Here is an 18,086-nt window from a genome sequence, read left to right as displayed (position 1 = left end):
CTTAAAATGCTGCATGCTCGTGTTCTCCTCCAGAGTGAGTGTGCCGGCAAAAATGCTGCCTTTCCAGTCCTTGCAGTCAGGCATACACGCACACACCCGCAGCAGAGCCCTTGGGCCGTTGCACTGCTGCTGCTCACCATGTTCTGGGCTGAAGGGCACTGGGCGGCCTGCAAAGGCGGCTGCCACGTGGGTCGGTCCTAAAGACCAACTGTTGCTATGGAGCCAGAAATCTGCCATGTTGCTGTTGCGTTCTGCAGGAAGCAGGACTCTTCTGCCGTATGGAAGGCAAAATCGCCTTGCTTCCAAGTTCAAGAAGCACGTCTGGCATAGAACTACAAAAAAAGCTGGAGGAAATGGAGGGAAAGGCTTGGTTTAACTGGGGAGGTGAAATGACGCCCACCCTCTTGGCAGACTGGCAGCTGGCATGGAGTTTGGTAAAGGCCCCGTCCCGAGCTGGACAGTGGTTAATGCAGTGGGCAGATGCGGGCACTGCCTGCCAGCTATCAACACCCCAATCAACAGTTAAAGAGCCACACACAACCAGGGACCACATAAATACTATACACAGAACAGCTCAAAGCACACACTCTGCTCGAGAGAGCTTCTCTGAGGAAGCTTCCCTCCAGCACGATTCGGAGCCTCTGTCCTGCTGACTGAGGATCCTGCACTGCCTCTCGCTCGCGAGATTGGGAAGCCGGGCCAGAAGGGACTGGCCAGGTGCCCCTTCTTGGGCAACATGACAGCATTTTGCCCTCTAGCCCGAGGCTCTCCTCTCCCGGCAGCACAGGCTGGCAGCTGCTCTGCCACGAGTGCCAGGGCTTTGGAAGAGCCACCTTGCTTGCAGGTGTGCTATCACCTTTGGAGGCCAGATGTCCCCCCTGCTGAGGATAGGACAGGTGGGGACAGAACGGCCCAGAAACAAACCTCTCCCCAAACATAGAAGAGTCACCCTAGTGATTTTGGCCCAGCTCCTCTCTGTCAAGGTGCCCCACAGAAGTTTCAGTGGGGAAAATTGGAGAAGGGAGGGTTCTGTGCATTGCCTTGAGCTCCTAGAGGAAAGGCAAGGAAGCAGAAATAAAAGAAATAAAGGTAATAAAGAAGTAAGTTTACCAGAAATAAAAAACCCAAATAAGGGGCCTCGTGTATAGAAAGCACCGAAATGGCTTTGGGGGGCTAAAGCGGCTGGACTGGCCAGTGCAGAGAAGACACTGAGAAGGGGGGGGGTTGAGGCTCTTTCTGCTGCTGCACAGCTGTCATGATCAGCAGCCAAAGAGCCTCATCCCCCCCCCTTGCAGGTTGATTGCCAGCATCCGCCAACGGGGCCACTGGAAGCTGGTGCCGAAGCCTGGGAGGCCGGGCGCTTGCACTCCCAGGAGTGAAGCCAGGAGGGGTTGCAGGGACGAGGACAACCGCACTCTCCCGCCCCAGAGCTGAGCTGTGACTAAGCTCATAAACCTGGCGGATGGGAACAAGGGCTGGGCAAGGGAGCCGTTCTGGGCAACCGGATCCAGCTCAGGCAGCGTCTCCTCCAGCGCTGGGGCCACCCCCCCTGGGGCAAGAGGCTTTTGGGGAACAATGCGGGGTCTGGGCCAGCTCCCCCCGCCAGGTTCAGCCTTGAAGAAGTGAAGGCCCAAGCTACACCTGGAGAAGCCCCAGGGGGACCTGGGGAGGACAACGCCCTTTCTCTTCTTGGCTCTGAGCCCACAAGCTGGTTGTTGTCCCCAAATCCCTCCACCCCGGCCAAGGCTGCCTCTGGCCATGTCTGGTTCAGCCCTTTCCCCAAACTGCCTCTTCTGGCCACGGGGGGGGGGGGGGGGGCTCACAGGGGGCCTTCCCTTGGCCTGGGCTGGCTTCACCTCCTTGCAGACAAGCAGCCAGGAGGGCAGAGGCCAACCTTCCGTCGTCGTGTCCCAGATTCAGCCCAGGCAAGAGTTAATTGGGGCTTTGGAGAACCCAGAGCTGCACGTCAGGCGAAGCTGGATTTCTCCGGAGGAAGAAAGGAGTGCAACAGCTTGGCTGTACAGAGTTCACTCAGCCTCCTGGCTGCACCTGCGGACCAGTTCCTTGCATCACTTGGAGGCCACACAGGCTCTCCACCCTTGACGAGGGGCCCTCGTGCCCTGAGGCTGGCCAACCCCAGCAGAAAATGAGCAGCACAGAAGAAACTGCCCCCTTCCCCACAACCGTTCCTTAGTCCAGCCACTCTTAGCCGCCTTCCGCGGGACCCTGGTTGAACCCCAATTCTGAGGTTGCCCCCAGTCAGGACTCTCCCTCCACTCTCCCTGCCCTCGGATCCAATTCCACAAGGAGGGGCAGGCTGGCTGCAAATGGTCTCTTTGACCGGCTATCAGGCAGAGACACCTTTTAAAGAGATTTATTGAGTACTTACAAAACTTGTCTGTACACAAGTTTTTTTCTGGTCTCTTTCCTCTCTCACAAGGAAGAGAGAATTCTACCAGGGGAGGGGGGCAGGGGAGCGCCAGGCACATTTCTGGCCAGGTGCAGCAATGGGCCCCACTCTTGGGCCGAGAAATCCACAGCTCAATAATCCAGGGCCCTCATGGCGGCAATTTTGCTAGCCAGGCGGCGGGGAAAATTTCTGGCCGTCTGCTTGTAATCTTCCGGCTTGGTCTTCAGGAGAGTCACTGTGTTCTGCAGGGTCTTAGAAGGCTGCAGACCCAAAGCATCCATCACGTTGATTAAGTAATCTGCAAGAGAAACGAGCAGCATCGCATCTCGGCTCCCAAATCGCCAAGAGAGGGGCAGTCCCAGGACAATGGCCAGAGCAGCACCGCATCCGGCAGGGGACTGAGGGACTGGATGGGGAGCCCTAGGAAAAGAGACTGAAGGCGCTGGCTGTCCTTAGTTTGAAAAGGCAGGGTGGGCACCAGAATGCTCTTAAATACTTGAAGGGACCTCTGCTCTCCCTTTTTTATAAAGGCACCCCTTGGCTTTGAGATCCAGAAGGGCAGGCAGAACAGGAGGAGTCCCCCGGCCATGGGGCCAATGAGCCCCTCGCCTGCCTCCCCTGCAGATCCTCAACTGGAAGCCAGGCGGCCTAATGGTAGGAATGCCGGAACCTGGATCCTGAGGGGGGGGGGAGGAGGCTGGGTGACCTCAGGACCCCCACCCACATGCAGGGCCTAACCTGGGTATCTCCCTCCCCCCACACGCCAAACATCCTTCTGCCTCACCAATATCCGTGGCCAGCTGCTTGGTGGAGTGCAGGGTGAGCTCAGGGATCTGTAGGACGACCTCGCAGTACGTCTGCATCGTGGCCCTGGCGAGGGAGCCTAGCCAGTAGTCCGCCATATTGTCCAGCTCAGGGACCTCATCACCTGGGAGAAAGAGGGCCACTAGTGACGATTGTCCCGCAGCTGCAGTGGGCTCCTTCCTTTCGAGAGAGAAACTAGGGCGCTGCCCATGACAGCCATCCTGCAGCTGCCTCTTTGGGCCAAGGCCGCTTCCTGGGGCAGGGAAGGCCTCCTGGCCCCCGTGCACTTTCCCACCTGGCTCTGGAGGAAAGGGCAGCTTCCCAGCATGCAGTGCGAGTTCCAGCGCTGCGTCTTCCTGGGCCACGAAGGGCTCCAGATGAAGAGGGAGGGACATGATGTATTGGCCGATCTAAGAGGGAGGGAGGGAGGAGAGCAACTGGTCAGGCAGCCCCAGCCTTTCCCTGGGGTCACTCTGAAGCCCTGCCAATTGCCCCTCCCCCCCGTGTCTCTAGATGTGACCAGCGCATTCCTCTCCAGGGCACATCCTGAAGCCAAAAGGAGGGGCTCAGCCATCCCAGTCCCTGAGGTTTCTCCTCTCCCTTTGCCCTCGGAGGACCCTTTCTGTAGCTGAAGCCTCCCGGAATGACCCTCCAGCTGCCTCATCCATGGAGGCCGGCCCTCCTCAGCGCCTTCTCTGCTCTGGTGCTCCAAAGGAATCCATCAGCACCCGCAAGGGACTCAGACCGGACCCCCGAGGGGCCACAGCTCAGGGAGCAAGGAAGTCCCTGCCCCTTTCAGGCTGCCCAGTTCTGGAAACTGCTGAAGAGCAGCTGCCCAACCAGGCCTCCGTCAGACCGAGGGCAGGCGGAGAGGGACCAGAGGCGGAACTAGGAGGCCCTTGAGACCCAGCAGCACCTGCGTTGCAGGTGTGAACCATCCACCTACGTTGCTGATGTATTCCAGAGGCGTGAGGCTGAAGTTGGGCAGGTCATCGGTGAGGATCTCGCCCGCACTGCTTGCGCTCCAGCTCTAGGGCGAGGAGGAGCAGAAAGGCAGAGCCTGACTTGTCACGCAGAGCGACCTTCCCCTCTTCTTCTCCCACGGTCCTCATTCAAGGACTCTGTGGGGACCCCCACGCCCTTGCCCATCTGGCTACTTACAGGACACTCACCTCCATCTTGGCCACCAAGAGGAGCTGCTGCTTGATGCGAAGGAAAACCGAGTCAAAGGCCAGCTGGTGAGCAAGCTGGTTGAGGCGGGTGAAGGCAGAACGCGACGCTGAGAGCAAATTGTGGCTTGTCCCTTTCTCCTGCAACGGGGAAGGAGGGGGCAGTCAGGCCAGGCGCCCTTTGCTCCCCTGCACTATCCAAACGAGTCCCCTCCCTCGCCACAGCAGCTGCGAAGACCCCCTCAGCATCAGCAGGAGAGCAAGGGGCCTTCCCTGTCAATCAATGGGGTGGGGGGTGGGGTGAAACATCCCCAGCTACCCTGAGAACAAGAGAGACACCCGGGCTATTGGCCTCGGAGTGCAGTCAAGCCACAGGCAGTGAGAGGTTGCTGCCTGAAGCTCCGACTGCCACGATCCTGGCTTGCACAGGATCCTGGGCCGTTTCTCCCCTAAAGGGACCCCCAGGAGGGGCCAACTGGAGACCCGGCCCAGGGCCATCCAGCCTCTTCATTTCCATGGGAGGCAGCGGACATTCAACCCGGAGCCTAGTTAAAGAACTGGAGGAGGGTAATAAATCTTGGGGGGAGGGTCTTCTGGGGGAATCACAATTCTCCTGCAGGGTCAGGAGGCCTGGTCATCAGAGGCTCAACTGGGTCTCTGGGGCAGGGCGTTTTGGCCCAGATGCTGCTTGCAAACTCCCTTGGGAGGCCGTATTCCAGAGAAGGCAACCAGGCAAATGGCTGAGGCTCGACCCGTGTGGTGGGGCCCACCATGGCAAGAGGAGGGCCACCCAGAATTTGGCTTTGGCGCCGCTCCCGAGAAGCCTGCATTTGGCATTTCTGAGCTCAGGCAAAGGTGCCCTCCATTTTGCAAGCCTTTCAGAACGGGGGCTTTACCCTTGTGGTACCCAACCTGTTTTTAGACAAGAGGCAGAGAGGGTCTGCCGGAGTCCTGCATGCCGGGAAAAGCAAGCAAGGTGACTGACAGGAACTCTGAAGGGCCCAGGAAAAGCAAACACTCGCAGGGAGGGACCATCACCACCTCCAGCCGCTCCCAGAGGTACACTCAGAAAGCCTTTTGGGGAGGGGGGGATAAGCAAGGTTTGCTCCTCTGCCTGCCCAGCCACGCCCACCTTCAGCGTGTAGAGGGTCTCCAGCAGGGCAGCGTACTCTGCCGGGCTCTCCTGCTGCAAGTAGCAGTACTCCTGCCAGGGGTTCTTGACGTGGCTCTGCTTCTCCGGGCTGCGCTCCTGGAAGCCGCTCAGGCTGCAGGGACGGTAGGACTCCAAGAGAAACTTCCCGGCTGTGGAGAGGATCCTGCAACCGGCACCGGGAGACAAAATGCCCTGAGCACTGAGGGTGCCCCAGAGCCCTGTTTGTCAACGCTTCAGTGGGGAAGAAGAACTGGGAGAGCGGGCCTGCCCCTGCCCCACCCTGCCCTTTTTCTGAACAGCAGCCCAGCAAACCCACCTGTTGGCCAGTTGCTGCTCAAGGTCTCCGCACTGCCGCAGGAGCTCCCCACAGGCGGTAATTATTCTGCAGGGAAAGAGATGCTGGTGGAATCGCTGCCCCCAAGACCCCCCCTCCTCCACGAGAGCACTGGGAGAGCGCAGGCGGGGGGGGGTCTTCCCTGCAGTGAGAAGCCACAGGCTGGGATGGAAAGGCCCCCGAGGGCCCCCGAGTCTCTCTAGGAGGAATCTCGTGATTACTCCACATACAGGCAATCCTCAACTTAACGGCAGTCCAGAATTACAACAACCTTGGAAAGGGCGCTCCAAAACACGTCTGGTTGTCGCAAAACTCTGTGCTGCCACCCCCACCCTGGCATATGGTTGAAATCCTGAAGAATTCAGCTCTGTTGCTGCACCCACCAAAGGAGCTGCCTTCCGTGCCTCATGAGCAGAGCTGATCTCCTCCGACAAGCAGCACCCTCAGCTGGCCCAGAGATGGGAGGAAGCCACAATTCAAGCAGACAGCAGCAAGGGGTGCACGGGGGAGGGGGGGCTCTCAGGTGGGTGGGGGAGGCCCTGAGAGGTCTAGAACAGGCCGAACGCAAATGTCTCTCTGCTCAGGGACTAAAAACCCTACTTGAATTTCAGCCAGGAAGATTTTACGCCCCTGAGCAGAGCCTCTCGGGATCTACCTCAGCCCCGAGACACTCCGCACTCCTTAGCTGGGACTCCATCTGTTTAATGACCGGTGAGATCACTAAGTGACCACAATGGAGAGCACAAGGACTGCAGTCGTTGAGACAAGCACTTTGCTCAACGGCCAAGATTCAAATCCTAACTGCGGTCGTTAAGTCAAGGACTACCTCTACATACAGGAAGCCTGGGTCTCGTCTGCTTTTACGGGACATAGACTGGTTCACTTTCTCGAGGAATCCATTATTGTGTGGGCACAAACGCCCCTCCGCCTGCCCCCCAGGTGCAGCACGTACACTTGGGTGCTGAGTCTAGACCGCTGTGGCTAGTTAGAGAAAAAGGGGGGAGTCAAATCTTGCTCAGGTGAAGGAACAACGCTGAGCTCTCCAAAATGCTCCCCTTTCACCCCGTTCGCCTTTTGCAGAAGATATTTTTCTCACCGAATTGCATTCTGAAAAGCAGTCCAGTCTTCCTGGAAGTGGGAATCTGAAGGCAGGTCATCCAGCCGGCATTTCTTCCTGATCGACTGCAGGGCGTTACTGAAGTCCGAGGCATACCTAAGGAAGGGCCAGAGATAAGAGCCGGCCAGCAGCCCAGGCCCCTGTGGCTTGCCCAGGTGGGAAGGAAGATCAGGGGGGACAAAGGCGATTCTTTTCCCCAGGCCAGCCTGCCTCTCTTCTGCATCAGGGAGCCCTGCAGGACCTGGAAAGCTGGGAAGGGGCAGCGGACGGTATTGGTCATTTCCTCCTGTGGCCACGGGGAGCAGAAGGAATCCACGGGCATCAGAGTCCCACTCATCTCCCAACCTTTTCTTCTTGGAGCCAAATTCTCCGCTTGCAACCCTTGCCCCCCAGAGGGTGTTGAGCTGGTGGAGAATCGGGTGTCTGGAGAAAGCCCCCCTCCCCTGGCCCAGAGGCTGGATGCAGGGAGCTTTCCCCAGGGCCAAGGACTTACTTGCTGAAAAGGGCTTGCAGGGCCGCAAGGAGCCCACCCACGCCCAGCCCGTCCGTCAGCGTGAGACAGTTGTCCACAGCCGCCAAGGCCAGGCCAAAGAGCTTGTTGACCGAATGGCTCAGCTCCTGGACACAGTCCATCACTTCCCCGTGTTCCTGCGCAGGACACAAGATCACAGCTCACGGCCGACACTCTGGAGCGGCAGGACAGCCAGTCCAAATTGGGACAAACTGGGAATAAGGCAGCCATTTCCACTGGGCTCTTCTGGAGCCTGGCACCGCCAGCCAAGCCCTCTGAAAGGCCCTCTCTAGCTGTCTGCCTATGCCCAGAGGACCTCCTGCCCAGCTGGAGCACCGAAGAAGCTTTCAAAGCCTGGAGGACGGGGCTGCTCTGAGGCTTTACAGAGGGAGCATTCTGCAAAACAGGTCCAATTCCTATGGGGAAATCTGGGTTCCAAGACTCCCCCCAAGATTGTTTTGCAGTTTCTATTGCCTGAGAGCACCAGGTGTCAATGCCAGAAATGACCTTTTGAGGTGGAAAACCCTTTCTAAAGCAGGAGTGTTTAACGGGGTCAAAAAGAGGCAGTAAAGAAGAGGACAAAATAAGAAATCCCAGTGCCCCCCCCCACATGTGGAACTCAGTGCAGCCTGTCACAGTCACGGTCCTCCCAAAATAACAACAGCAGCACCCAGCCATCTGTCTGGAGCCGGGGGGGGGGGGCAGAGGCAGATTTTCTTTGCACTTCCTAAATTTAAGTTTTCTTTAGAAAGAGAAGATAAGCTCTCGTTCTCCCCCCCCCCAAGCTTTTGAGCTGGTTCCAGGCCCATCCTCCCCTCCCCTCTGCCCCGGTGAAGGAACTTCCCAGGGTGAGGTTGGGGGCTTTTACCAGGAACAAACCCCACAAGCCTCCGGGACAGCCCTGTCTTGGGCAGACTTTCTTCTCTTTGGTGTGTAATTCCAGCTTACAAAGGCGCTTCACTGTCCGTGCTTATGAGCCTCCTCTTCTCTTTCAAGTCCACAACGCAGAACCAACAATTGAGCCAATTAATGACAGTTTTTATAAGCCTGGAAAAAGCTAAAGGGAAGCCAAGCACAGCAGCCCCCTTTTCACCCACAGCAGGGCCCTGGGAAGAGGCTCCTCCTTCCCTTTTTAGAAGGATTCGGAGTTCTGAAGTTCTGAGCGTCGCTTCAGATGCTACGAAGCCAGATTGTCGATCGACAATTGTCCGTGACGACTACAGGATTCCTTGGGGACGGCAGCCGAGAAAGGCTCTTACCAGAGGGACTGCGCTCATCTGGATGAGGAGATTGCCCTCCTCCAGGGCCCGGTACTGCAGCTGGAAGGGCTTGTAAGGGCTGAAGACGGCCCCCACCAGTTCCGCCACCTTCACCAGGTTGCACTCCCCTAAAAGCACAAGAGTGGCATCACAGGAGGAGGAGGAGGAGGGCCACGGGGGGGGGGGGAAGGCTCCCCACATTGCCTGCATCTCCCCCACCTTTGCCAGTTATTTTTATGCTAAAATGAAATCTGGGGCAAGAGGGGAAATTAAAAGACCCATAAAATTCCCAACACTGACAACAGCGCTGGCAAACTCTCCTGCAAACACAGAAGACGCCTCTTTGCTCCCCAAACTCTCCAAGGATCCTTCTGCAGACTCCTTGGACAGTGTGAAGGAAGGAGGGAGGGAAGGAAGGAAGGAAGGAAGGAAGGAAGGAAGGAAGGAAGGAAGGAAGGAAGAAGCCACAAGGCAGGGCTGCTAAGCTTTTTTTTTTTTTTTTGAATAAAGGGCAGTTACTAAAAAAACAAAGAAAGGGCTTTAAGTGTTTACTCTGGGAAAAGTGTATTTAAAATCAAATCCTTCCACCCCACTATACATTTACTGCTGTGTCGCTTTTTGTTTAATTAATGGGGAGAGGGAGAACTTGAGACATCGCCCCCACCCGATACAACAAGACAGCGACTCTGTCTCCTCCAGGGAAGGCCCGCAGACGGCCTGGAACAGCTCCCATTTCTTCATTCCGCCTCGTAGCCAAGAGGGCAGCTCTCCAGCAAGTGGGGCATTTCCCACCTGACCTCTGAGAAGAGAATTCGCGTGAGAAGAGGGGCAGCACAGAGGAATCGCCCGAGGCCTCCAGGGTGGCCGGGGGGGGGGAGGGTGGGAAAGAGGCTGAGCACGGCTCATCTTTACAGAAATCAAAAGTGCTAGGCAGTATTTACTCACAATAGAATGCAAATTGTTCTGCTTTGGCAAACACTTTAAACACTGTGTCAATACTGCTCACTCAAGTCAAACAAAGCTCGGTACAAGTATTATGTAACAACTGTAATAAAGACCGTCAACGCAATACTAGCAAACGGTGTCCCTATAAAACTTCCCCGCAGAAAAAGAAGAAGAAGAAGGGGGAAAAAAGAAAAGCCATGCCCCTGGACATTTGGGCAGGGTGTCCAAGCGCCAAGGACTTACCCAGACTGGGCAGCATCGCGGCTTCCAGCCCACGTGCAAAGTAGACGGTGGTGCCGTACAGCCCCAGGAGCTGGCTCAGCTTGCTTTCGGGGCTGCAACGGTCCATGGCAGCACTGAGGCAGGTGGGCAGGGAGGGCGTCAGCGCACCCAGCACCTGGAGCAGCAGGACAGTCACCACCTGGTGGGGGTTCTGGAAAACCTGCGGGAGGAAGGGAGGTAGGAGCAGGCCAGGAGGCTTGGCCGGAGCCCCTGAACTGAGGCCAAGGCGAGAGCCAAAAGCTGGGGAAACAGGGAGACCATCTAAGCCTCTGGTTGCTGACAGCAAACTCGCAAGGGGCTTCTAGAACTGGGTGCCGGTTTCTTTTTTACCTTTTACGCGGCTTTAGAATATGTTCTGAATATAGAACGTAATTTGAATAGCTTCATATAGCTTTGAACAGTCTTGGTCTGCATATTTATTCAGCTGACCCTTGTCTGGAAAAACTGTGAGAGGCAGCCTTGCAACTCTGCCAGCATCTCCTCCTACAAGTCTGCTCCTTTGTGTGCAGCATCTCAGCTACATCAGAAGCGACTCTGACCCTCTGAGCTGCCACAGGCTGAGACGAATCCGCCTCAGGTCTGGCAGAGGCACCTGCCCGGGGCTCCTGTGGCCCACTGAAGCCGAGGCTCCAGAGCTCTGCCCCAGACCAGAAGAGGGTTGCGGGGGATGACAGCACTGCTGGACAGGCTTGCTCTCCGGCCCTTGGAGAGCCATCAAGCCCCATGCCCGGCCATTAAGACCACCACCATGATTTTTCTGCCCTCTCCTCCCTCTGCAGGGGTCAGCCAGGAGGGTCCTCCAGGCAGGGCACAGGAGGGGTGGCTCATAAATCAGGAAGTCTTGCAAGGAAAGGGGGAAGAAGCGCCTCTCAAAGGAAACTGGGCAAACGCCATGCCTTAAAAATGGATTAGTCAGCAACACCAAAAGAGGTGCTAAGCCTCTAACACCTCTCTTAAAACGTATGTTCTCCTTGTCAGTCAAGAGTGGGTCTTAAAGCAGCCTTCAACTTAAATCCACAAGTAGAGAAGAAGGGGGAACCGTTGGGGCTGCACCCCTCTTTTCCTCCTGGGCATTTTTAAGCACGGCTAATTCCTAATTATGCTGTTGGAAAACATAATCCAACACTGAGACACCCCTCAGAACTATGGGAAGGCTCCTGCCCATCTTCTTGCAACTCACTTCCTGCCAAAAGCAGCCAGTGCTGGCCCAAGTCTCTCCCGCTCCCTCTCCGAATGAGCCGGGCACTGGATGGCTAAACTGCAGCTGACACGCCAGGCCCCAGGTCTCTAGTTCACGAAGATCTGGGCGAAGGATGGGGCTTGCAGGCAGCAGACCAAATTCCTCAACGGGGAGCAATGGATGTAATTCTCATCACTGGACTCTTCTCTACTTATTGACTTGTGCATTTCAGATATTATCTTCAGAACTCCGGCATAAAGATGGACACCCAGTAACTGAGACAACAGGAATTGCTTTAATGAAGCGTGGATTATTTGCTGCATTTTGCAGTGCTCTGAGTCTTACATTATTATAATTAAGGGTTAAAACAAAACAAAAAAGGCACATGGGCATTTGGCCTCTGTATGAGGAGAAAGCCATGCACTCTGAACCACCACCACCACCCCTCTTTGCCACATAGGGCTGCTGGGCTTAACTGCTTTGGCTGCAGGAAGAGAAAGACCTGGCACATTTTAGGGATGATTTTACATGGGATCATTTCAAGGAGGGATCTGATCAGAGAGGCTGAAAAGCTGCACCGAAAACAGTAATGAAAAACGCTTCTGCAACTCCACGACTTTTCCTGATTGACTGCAAAAGTGCATCTGAATCACAGAAATTTAAGGGTGTTTATTGCAGACTTTGGACCTTGTAAAATTCCATGGACCAGGCAGACTGATTTTGCCATTAAAAACTCACTAGGCCGATGCTTCAGGGTGACTTGTCAGCAAGACAGATGATAAAAATTGATAAGCCCACTGTACATTTCCGTACTGGTCCCAGAATATCCTTGTTCTGAAGCTACTAATTCCTTTTTTGAAATTAACAAATTTTGAAGTGAAACTTAGATTTCTACACTGAGCTTCACGGCAAACAGAAAAGGCTTGATAAACAGGCAAAAATGTGCTAGGTATGCCCACAGACTACCAAAAGCCCTACTTAATTTCAAAAATTCCACTTTTAATGTCAATGTTTCTTTCATCATTAATCTTTAAAATACGTAATGAACCTGTCAGCACTACAGGATAGATGGACAGGAAACTGACACTAGAGAACAACTAGAGCTACCCTTTTTGGGGTAACAGAATCTTGCCAGCCTCCCATAGTTTCCCTCCCCTCCACCTTATGCCCCCATTGACCCCGGGGGGGGGGAGCCAGCCTGAGCCTCCTCCTCACACCCTCCTGAGCTCAATGCAGCTTCCTCTGCACCTGCGGTTGCCCTAATGCTGTGTTTCTCAACCTTGGCAACCTTTAAGATGCGTGGACTTCCACGGCTGGGGATTCTGGGAACTGAAGTCCACACATCTTCAAGTTGCTGAGGTTAAGAGGAACACTGCCCTAACGCTTTCTGGATGCCTTCTGCAAGGTGATTTCCAGGGCTCCCTACAGCACTACATCAAACCCCCCTGGCATTTATATTTAGCCATATTCCTGTTCAAATCCCTGATAAGAAATTTGAACAATCATTATATCCCATCTAGCACTTTTACAATGCTTCGGTCATTCCCATGATTAATGAAAAATACTAGTAGGTGCAGAGCCAATTTCTACCCACAGGGCTGGACTTGGTTAATGGTCTCTAAATACAGGTTTAGATTATATTAGGGGAGGGGGAAGCAGAATGAGTTGTCAGTGTTAGAGAAGCAGATGTGGTGAGAGAGAGAAGTGGGTGACCACCGATGAGTTTCCCGCTCCCCCACTCCCTGCAGAAGCTCCAGATGAGCAGTCTGTCCCTTGGAAAATAATCCTCCACATTTGGGGATCCTTTTGAGATGGGGGGAGGGGTGAAGAGAGAAGCTCTGGCAGAAGGAAAGAGCTGGAGAAACAGAGGTGGCCACATCCCAAACCAGCAGGGAGGCCCTCCGGACCTCTTAAAGAGGGGTGAGTTGCATTTAAATCCTGCACCAAAGAGTTTCTGGGTTTTTTTGTCAGAAGGAGCTGCTCCGCGTCCCTTTCTGGCTTTATTCGCAGTCGAGGCTGCCTCGCCAGCCACAAGGAGGCCGAGAAGGGTTCTTGGGAAACGGCCCAGGGGCAGCTCAGTCCATCAAGGGAGCTAGATCAACCCAAGATGGCAGGCAAGCTCTTTCCAGGCCTCCCCAGAGATAAGCATCAGTTCTCCCCTTCACGGGTGAAAGCCTCAGACCTAACCTACCAAACTGGCCGCTGCTTCCCCAAACTCCAGCAAACCAGTTTGCCAGCAGGAAACCCAGTTCCTTTCTGCTGCTGGGGGTGGGGGAGGCAATAGATCCCAGCTGCACTTTGGGACAGGCCAGGGACACACAGCTCCTCTGCCACCAGGGTTACCTTGTGTGTCTGCCCACCAGTTCTGGTCACAGCAGCTGAGTGAGGCAGCAGCAAAGGCAGCAGAGTTAAAGGGCGAAGACACAAGAAAGCTCCACTCCAACACACAAATCAAACAAGGTTAAAGCAAGGCATCGGGCCCTTTGCAGTGAGGTGCCCAAGATTCAACTGAGCACTTCCAAGACATTCAGGGATCCAGAGAGATTACCGCCTGTGATCTTGGACAAGCAACAATGACTGTACCTCACAACTGCCCTAGTTCAATGCCCTGATGTGGCAGAGTCTTTGGCATCTCAAAGAACAGCAGAGTTATTACAGCATAAGCATTTATGGATCAAACAAGTATTAATTTAATGAGACTTCAGCTCTGGGCAGAAACCTGCCTAAAACTACCTATCAGGAGATGATTACAAGGATATCTAATTCTGTATCACGCTTCAAGTTCATGCAACCTCAGATTGGTGGCATCTGTTTGGGGAATGGAGGACATAAGGCAAGCGGTTTGCCAATAATTAGTTTACGTGCAAGCCCTTTTTATGTAAAAAGACGTAAACGGTTTAATCTTGCAAGGAAAGTTCCTGAGGCACTAAATCCAGTTGAGCTACAATGGTTGTTAAGGAAACCCTCGGGGTGATGGGGGCACAACATCAGGAGAGGCCAGAATCTGGAGCTCTGCAGGTCCTCGTCAGGCTGACTGAGCAACCTGGCCACATTTCAAGTAGATGAAGGAAGAGATAGAGCTGCAGGGCAGCCTGGGGAGGGAAGCGGCACCTGCTGGCCTCCGGTGCCTGGGCGGGGAGAGGCTGGACTCCTCCTGAGCACCAGCGTATTGAAGGTCTGGACCCCAGGGACCCCTCCCCTCCCAGCTGTACCTGCGTGGTCCATTGCAGCTGCGAGTGCCATGTCCCCAGCAGCACTTCGTAGAGCTCTGCCAATTGCCGATCCAGGAGTAGGTCCGACTGGCACAGATCCTGCCACGCTGCCATTAGCTGCACCTGGGAGCAAGGGAGAGGGTCAGGATCACGACCAGGATAGGGCCATTTAGGGTGGCACTGAGAGGATGATGGTTCTTGCCAATAAGTATAGAAAGCGAGGGGGGAAACTGGAGGAAAGTGACTCCACTGTCAGATAAGCTCCAGACCTGGGCTCGTTCAACTCCCCAGTGGCCGTCTCACAGGGCGGCCATAAGGGCTGAAGGCCTAAAGTCTTTGAGGAGAAGTTAATAAACCACGTCCAACAATCCTAGAGACCCATCACCCACATTACAACCTCTGGCCTCTGACTGACACGTAAACCCCCTGGGGATTAAGCAGCGTCCTCAGAGCTGTCTGTGAACACATCAGAGCAGCTCTTGGGCGCCCATGGATTCCAGAAGCCTACAGCTGCCTGGAGCAGCACCTGAGACTTCTCCTGCAGCCCCACCCTGGCCAGTCAGGAAGAGGGCCAGGCTGGGTTGGGCCGCAAGGGGACCAGTGTTCTGCCCAGAACACACCCCTCACCTGGCCAGGAGTGTTGCTTAAGTTATAAAATGGGCAAAGGCCCAAAGTGCGTGGCAAGGTCTGAAAAGGAAGGAGGAAGGAGGAGGAAGAAGAGAGGTTTCTCAATCTGCTTCTCTTACTTTCCAAACTTACGCAGTTTTAGGGCTTAGAAGGAAGAGGTGCCAAATTTGGACCAGCGAGTGCCCACACAGGCCTGCAAGGACCCCTGGTGGCTCTCGGCGGAACTGAGCAGTCTCAACGACAGACTTCTGAACAGGTCGCCTGAATGCTGCTCATCTTTTTTGGGGACATGGAAAAAGACTCCCACCTATATCCCAGATCCGCTGGCATGAAGCACCCCAGCACCCCATTCTCCTGTGTGGACCTGAAGTGGTGGCTCTCGAAGGCATCACAATTGTCACCAGCCAGGGGCACTTTCAGAAACGGTGCCCACCTTTCCCTCTCCTATAGCCCAAATGTGGGGGCTGAATAAAGATGGGGAGTCCGCTTCGCCGGCTGCGAGGACCCCAATACCTTGTGGCACTTGTAGTAGTAAGCCAGCAGCTGGGGCATCCGGTCAATTTCCGTGAAGACTTTCACAAACAGCCGGGCCTGATCTGAAAGCACAATTTCCTCCATCAGTCTGGCTTGGACAAAAGCAGGTTCAGCTTCTGTTCGACTCCAGTCCCGATGCCTCGACCCACCCACGCTCCTGCCCCCAAGAGACCCCCTGCAGCATCCCTCCTTCGAGAGGGGGAATCAGCCCTGGAGGTTCGCAGGGAGGGCGCTTCATAGGGAGCCTCCTCTGCACAGAGGAGACCCTTCTCAGGGAGAGGAGCAAGCAAGCTCTGCTTTGCCTGCCACTTTTACGTCCTCCCTCCAACCACATTTCTCACGTCCAAAGCCCCTGAGAGCAAGACATCTGCCAGGGGATCCTCTTCACTTTGGAGGGTAGAATAATAAAGTCTGGGTGCAGATAAATGAATAAACGGCTCCCACAAATAGGGGTCCACATTGGGAGATGGTCCAAGCACCTGACAAACGCTGCGCAGCCTCTCATTCGCAATCCTGGCCACCCCTTAATGGAGGGAGAGGAGAGAGAGCCAACCCAGGCAGGGCCAGTCACAGCCAGTGCTTGGCATAAGGCTGCCCCCACCTGGTAGCCCAGTGGCATAACTCCAAGAGATCCCATGGCAATCACAGAAGGCAATCCGAGGGCAGAGCTTCAAGCCTTGCCCCACAGGAAACACTCGGGACAAATCCACATCCCCGGCAGGCCTGGAAAAACACATCCCAAACACCAGACCTTCAAAAACCACAGAACCCCTTTAAGATGTTTAAGTTTGGAACTGCCCATCCACGAAAAGGCCTCTCTCCCCAGCCTCAAACTCTCCAACTCTCCATCCAGCTGGTGCTCCTCGGTCCGTTCCTCCTTCAGCAGCTCTAAGGACCAAGGTGAGAAGCCCCTCGCCAGCATCCTGTGGCCCCAAAGGACCACCATCCGCCGCAGACAACACCCAGAGGGGAACATCCCTGTCCTGGTCAGTGACTGAGAGCTATGACCGAATCATCTCATGTGGCAGAACCAGAACAGAGGCCAGATTTGAGGTTTCAAGGCTTGGTGGCCCCTGGGCGTCTCTGGAGTTTGGGGAAAGTACTGAGGGGATGCTAGAGAACAGACGATTAGAGTTTCCAGCTGCCCCTTTGAACCCAGGAGGGCCACATGAGGGGGCTCTTGGAAGACACTCCTGAAGTCGGAGGGCAGCACCTGATGTCAGAATCCAATTATATTTCATTTCTAGTTATCGACTATGGAAAACCCCATTTCTGCCCTCTCTGGATTCTGTCATACTACGAAGGGGAAGGGGGATGAGCAAAGGGGTTTTATGGCTCTCACTTCCTTCATCACAACCTCAAAGGGACTGAATGTGGATTCTCACCAATAGGACTGACCATAACAATATGGCCATCGCCTTTCATCTACTCCTCTCTGAAGTCTCCCTTTTGCCAGCAGTGAGGGAAAAGGGGGGGGGGGACAAGGCAAAGTCTGGAGTCTGGGAAAGGAGAGGAGGAGGACCGTCGCCCGGAAGAACTGTGGGGTGGGGGGGCTGCTTGAAAACACTTAAAACATTGAAGGGTGGGAGAGAATTCCTCAGATGCTGTCTAGCACGCCTACAATCATTTTCTCTTAATAAATATGCCTGCTGGAAAAGATATTCCAAGAGTTCTGTATTCTTAAGATGTAAAGTGAGGTGGATCCTTACACCCGAGCTGCATTGCCCGAAGGACGGGACTGCAGGAAGGCAGCAGCGGGACCAGGGGGCACGGGGTCTCTTTCCTGCCCTCCCCCACATGAATCAGCACTCTTGGCTGCTGAATCCCAACCCCAACCCCCAACCCCACCCACCACCTGGACTTGCAGATAGTTCTCCGCTTACGGCCATAATGGGGCCTCCGTATTATGGTTATAATTCGTGATGGTCATAAAGTGGGCCATCATGGGACCAATCTGATTTGATGACTTTTTTAGCAGCCGTCATTAAGTGAACACAGCAGTTCAACATTAAGATGCCCGAATGTTCCTGCCAGTGCCTGTCTCAGGGACAGCTCTCTCCGCGATCCAGAGACCTCGCACAGGAGCCCCGCTTCTTTTTGCAAAGACCTGCTAAGCCCGCCACCTGCGCTTCTTTCAGACACTCCAGGGGACCCTTTCAGCTGGGCTGGCTCAAGCCAGTGATTGTCATTCAGCAGAGGGTCAGGGTTGTTTTGTGACGAAACGTTCGAACCTAATCTGAACCTCCCCTAAACCTGAGCCACACTCCTGTTCCCTAGCAAGCACCTCTGGGCTGTGTTGGCAGGGAAGGGCCACAAGGCCTCCCCCTCCCCAGGTACGTCCCGCCCCTCTTACCAACGGACTGCGTGCTGAAGGCAGAGACAATCTGGGGGCTCGCCAAGGCCTCCAGGCGGTTCTTGAGCGCCTCCAGGTGCACACACTTCTCTGAGTAGTCCGGCGTGTCCACCAGCACAGCCAGGCTGCTCTGCATGCTGGTCAGCTTGTTGGAGATGAGAGACACGTCCTGGCCCAGACGGGGGGGGGGGGGGGG

The 18,086-nt window shown here is 55.0% G+C and overlaps 1 protein-coding gene across 1 annotated transcript in view; it reads right to left on the bottom strand.

Annotated features, from left to right (window-relative positions):
* Positions 1–2,358: 2,358 nt before the first annotated feature.
* Positions 2,359–18,086, bottom strand: part of COG7 (component of oligomeric golgi complex 7) — a 24,952-nt gene continuing 9,224 nt past the window's right edge. The window contains exons 5-18 of the mRNA XM_015831747.1: positions 17,891–18,059; positions 15,517–15,599; positions 14,377–14,499; positions 9,946–10,144; positions 8,758–8,885; positions 7,481–7,635; positions 6,967–7,083; positions 5,853–5,918; positions 5,516–5,699; positions 4,387–4,524; positions 4,161–4,244; positions 3,510–3,624; positions 3,195–3,338; positions 2,359–2,708 (exon numbers count right to left, since the gene is read on the bottom strand). Of these exons, the coding sequence (XP_015687233.1) occupies positions 2,542–2,708; positions 3,195–3,338; positions 3,510–3,624; positions 4,161–4,244; positions 4,387–4,524; positions 5,516–5,699; positions 5,853–5,918; positions 6,967–7,083; positions 7,481–7,635; positions 8,758–8,885; positions 9,946–10,144; positions 14,377–14,499; positions 15,517–15,599; positions 17,891–18,059 (1,872 nt within the window). The 3' untranslated portion in view covers positions 2,359–2,541. The remainder of the gene's footprint in view (positions 2,709–3,194; positions 3,339–3,509; positions 3,625–4,160; positions 4,245–4,386; positions 4,525–5,515; positions 5,700–5,852; positions 5,919–6,966; positions 7,084–7,480; positions 7,636–8,757; positions 8,886–9,945; positions 10,145–14,376; positions 14,500–15,516; positions 15,600–17,890; positions 18,060–18,086) is intronic.

This window comes from Protobothrops mucrosquamatus, unplaced genomic scaffold, assembly GCF_001527695.2.
Source record: "Protobothrops mucrosquamatus isolate PMUCROS unplaced genomic scaffold, P.Mucros_1.0 scaffold_278, whole genome shotgun sequence".
NCBI lineage: Eukaryota > Metazoa > Chordata > Lepidosauria > Squamata > Viperidae > Protobothrops > Protobothrops mucrosquamatus.
This window is presented reverse-complemented; position numbering and strand designations above follow the sequence as displayed.